The 4270-nt window shown below is 34.1% G+C and overlaps 1 protein-coding gene across 1 annotated transcript; it reads right to left on the minus strand.

Moving 5' to 3' along the window:
• Window positions 1-525: 525 nt before the first annotated feature.
• Window positions 526-1262, minus strand: LOC111446261 (basic blue protein-like). The gene is made up of 2 exons (XM_023084988.1): window positions 1070-1262; window positions 526-725 (listed from the first exon to the last, which is right to left on the minus strand). The coding sequence occupies exons 1-2, from the start codon at window positions 1260-1262 to the stop codon at window positions 526-528; spliced, it is 393 nt and encodes a 130-aa protein (XP_022940756.1).
• Between the last annotated feature and the right edge of the window lie 3008 nt (window positions 1263-4270).

Consider the following 4270-nt stretch of genomic DNA (forward strand, 5'->3'; position numbering starts at 1 on the left):
TTATATAAATCACAATCAATAATATTTATATTTGTTTATATAATTAATTATCTCTCTTTCTATATTTGTGAAAGGTAAACTAATGAACAAATTATTATCGATTATAAGCATTAAAGTAATTAATTTTGAATCATAAAATAATATTTTTATATTAAATTTCGACCTTCACCATCAAAAAGTAAATACTTATACACATTAAATAAATTGAACTTATTTTATTATAAATAATAGTTTTAATAAATATGGTATTATGTCGATATAAGTTATTAATAGATATAATTTAATGGAATATATCCGTTTTAATTTATATTAATTTTTTTGTTGATAATAAAACAATTTAGTGCATTAACATTATTATCCTAATTTTTTCGATATAAATAAACAAAGAGAAAAAATAATAATAAGATACATATAACCACACTTAATTATTATCAATTATTTTATTTTCACAATGTTTTCCAAATCGTCGTTACTTAGAACATTTACATCGAGATCGATGTGTAAACGATACGGGGTGGTCGAGAACTAGAGGGAATTGATAGCAATTTTCATCCCAGCTTGGCAGTGCCCTGGGGTGGTGCATATGAAGAAGTTCTGTCCTCTTGAGAGCATGATTTCATCCTTGCCTGAATTGAACACTTTGGCGCCTCTTGGAGCTATGCAGCTTCTATAACCCCCCTCGTCCACTGCCACCACGTTGTGAACTGTTGGGTTATAGTTGAATCCTACAAAAAAAAAAAAAAAAAATGTATCTATTCGTTTAGTTTATTATCAACAATGTAACTGCGAATTCGATCGGTCGGATACTATTTGAATATATTTTATATAGTCGTAATGTAACGACCGGCTTTCCCTCAAGGCTTTTAAAATGAGTGGACTTGTGTTTTGATATAATTTATATTATCTTCAGGATTTGGTTAGTAGAATATTTTGTCTTTTCTCGGACTTTCGATCCCACTTCTGTTTTTCATTCTTAACATAGTATCAAAGCATCATTCTTAACATATACGATTACGCAAGTAAAACATCAGTTACTATTCAACTATCAAAACGAGAGTTGAAAACTCACTTAATATGTCACCGACTCTAAACACCTTCCCATTAGGCCATCCTTCCGTGCCCAAGTTCCATCCGTTCGAGTCGCCAACAACAAAAGTTGTAGCAGCATCGCCCTGTTCGAAGCCAAGCAGCAGTAGCAACGCCGTTGCTACAGCCACCGTGCTCATCGAAACCGCTCTGCTGCTCCCCTCGTGTCGAGCCATTCGTGAAGCCGAAGTAACTCTCAAAAAAGATATGGAAAACAATTGTGTTCCATTGAAGCTTAGAAATGATGGTTATAAAGATATGTAAAACATACCCAACTTGCCTTTTTCTTTTCCTTTCTTTCCTGCGGAGAAGTAGTGGGCCGTTTAGCAATTGATTATGTCTCCTCGTTTGCTATTAAAAGAAAGAAACAATTTTCCTCATTTCTCTCCAGTAACCTCTCATTCCTTCCTCAATTATCTCTCCTCAACGCCAAAAAAAATCACAGTTTGCAAAAAAGAACAGAAAAACAATAATTGACAGATTTAATTTAAGGTGCTTTACCCAATTCATCGGACAAGATTTACGTGGAGACAGATCTGATCAGTAAGATATATATTAAATCTTAATTTTTTTTTAGAAATCACGGCTAATCATGGTTAAATCTTCATTAAATCATTATAATTGTTTAGTTAAGTTAGAAACTAAATGCCAATAACTTATATGAATTCTAGTAAATCACATTAGATTAATAATATTAGATCAATAAATTTATATGAGTAGACAAATGAATAGATTAAAAATAAAATGGCAAAGAAAATTTGTGAACAAAATTAAAAGGGAGTAATACAAATAAAGAGAAAAACAAGAAAAGTAAAAGGCAATAGAGTAAATACAAATAAAGAAAAAAAAATAAGAAAAGCAAATATAGAGGACAAGAAAGCACAGAATGACTTATATAACTCTATCAACTTTTTTATACAACAGAAACCGTATAAAATAAGATTTTTAATAAAAACATAATCATAGATATATAACATTTCAAAACTTTTAACAATTGACCAATGTAAATTATAAAAATAATTTTATAGAGTTCAAACTTGAAACTGATGTAATGGGCTCACATAGGTTGGCTTGGATTTCAAAGGACAGAATCGAACTTTCATTAATGATAACTTCTGGACATCAACCTAAGCTAATCAAGTAAGTGGTCTTACTATCGGCATAGTTATATTTGATGTTGACACGTGCCTCGTGGTTCGGCACGTGTCATATATATTGATATGTGTGAGTTGTTTGTGGATTGATATGCTTATCATATGTTATGTATATGTTATAATATGTGAATTACGGTACGATATGTTCAATGATATGTTTGAGATAGGATACGATAAGGATGCACAAGACGAAATGTGACGATAGGAGTAAGATACGTTCATGAAACGTTAAGGTTAGGTTACATACCGAAGTGCTATGGATATGAGAGATTCATAAAAGAATATGGTTAGGTTATGTGTAGTAAGGGATATGGGTAGAAAGGGATAGGTTTGTGATAGATTGATAGAACAATAGCGTTAGGATACGTTCATGTGATGATATGACTAAGGTACGTTCATGTAACGACATGATTGTGATAGATATAAGACGTTAAGCTATGATAAGTAAGGGAACGATATGACCACGAAGTGTTTACGCTATGGTATGATTATGATACGATATGTGAATGACGGATATATATATATATATATATATATATATATATGTTGTCATATGATATGAAATATGTTATGGTATGAGATATGTGATGAATTGACTTGTTTATGATATGATATATTGTGATGCAATATGTGCCGAAGAAAAGAAAAATGACCAACAAGGGATGAAAAATATTTAGAAACATTACAGAGTTTTCGAAGAAAATAATAATAAAATATTCGAAAAGTGGCAAATTACCAAAATACCCCTGGAAGAATGGATAATTACGAAAATGCCCCTCTAATCATAATCAGAGCATCTACCGTGACCATCTAAACAAAATCTTTCGAACCTTGAATCTCAGCCGTTGGATCTCCTCCAAAATTGGATATGATCTAGAAGATGGACAGATCATCACATCCAATGGCTGGTATTCAAAATAAAAGTCGGTGAGGCTCTGATCGGAGTAGATATTTCCGGCGGATATTCCATAAAATCCAAAAACGTCAATTCACACGATTCTGGAGCTCTCAATGTCAGTTTAAGCTTCTCCTATAAAGTCTGAAGTTGGGGCAACAATATGGAACAAGAATCGAGCAAGGTTGAGAGCCCATTCAAGAGTTATGAGCGTTTAGATTGTGGGTCTCCTACTCTCCGATTTCTTCCAAATTCGAGAGCAATTCTCCACCATTTCTCCCCAAACGTATTCCTATAGTTTCTAAACAAGATTACCCACAAGTTCTATGAAGGAATGAAGTGCTGAAAGTGCCCAGAAACCATTTCCCCAATTCAATCCCCCATTGAAGAACTTAAAGGAAAGCTTGAAAATGCAATCCGGGGATACAGGACGATTCATCGAGCAAGAACGATCGCAATAAGTTTCTGCACCTCCACGGAGTGTTTCCGTTGAACACCACAAAGAGAAATAACCTCGGTTGCGTGCCCAATCGAAGGAAATCGATTTCGGGCTTAAGTTGGGGATAAGTGACGAAATCCTATCTACGGTCCCTTTTACTTCAAATTAAGGATTCCTTTAGCTTCAGAGGAAGGATTTGAGTAATTTTGATGAAGGAATCGAGAGTCGAAACGTAGTAGAACAAGTTACCTAAGAGATCGAAAATCCAACATTTTGGGAAGTTGCATACCGAGAACGATCTCTCAAAATTAAGGTCCCACACTCAAAGAAGTTCCTCCAAACCAATTCCTGTAGCTTGAGGAAAGGATATGGAAGAGGTTCTATGGAGAAACAAGGCCTTGAAAACCCCTAAAATTGGCTGCCCAATGATGAATCCCCTATTTTAGCTCTGGCGAGGAAAATGATTTTAGACGAACTATGGAGGCGAATATCTTAGGCTACAATCAACAAAAAGAAACTAGACACAATAAGTAGTCTGTGGAAGAAAATTGGAAGTAATCCAGATACCGGAAGCTCAAGAATGGAGGCCCCGAACATCGACGATGAGGTAAGTAGCCACATTGGATTTTTCTTAAGAAATAGTTGTAGGAATCGCTTGGATTTTCATATGAACCCTAAACGAAGTATGACAAAAGG

Source organism: Cucurbita moschata, unplaced genomic scaffold (assembly GCF_002738365.1).
Source record: "Cucurbita moschata cultivar Rifu unplaced genomic scaffold, Cmos_1.0 Cmo_Scf00008, whole genome shotgun sequence".
Lineage (NCBI taxonomy): Eukaryota > Viridiplantae > Streptophyta > Magnoliopsida > Cucurbitales > Cucurbitaceae > Cucurbita > Cucurbita moschata.

Bases quoted from the DNA above. Each gene is read 5' to 3' on its own strand.
- LOC111446261 (XM_023084988.1), bottom strand. From the start codon at position 1,262: ATGGCTCGACACGAGGGGAGCAGCAGAGCGGTTTCGATGAGCACGGTG. The intron at 726-1,069 runs GTGAGTTTTCAA...TTTTTTTTGTAG, and splicing joins TAGAGTCGGTGACATATTAA to GATTCAACTATAACCCAACA.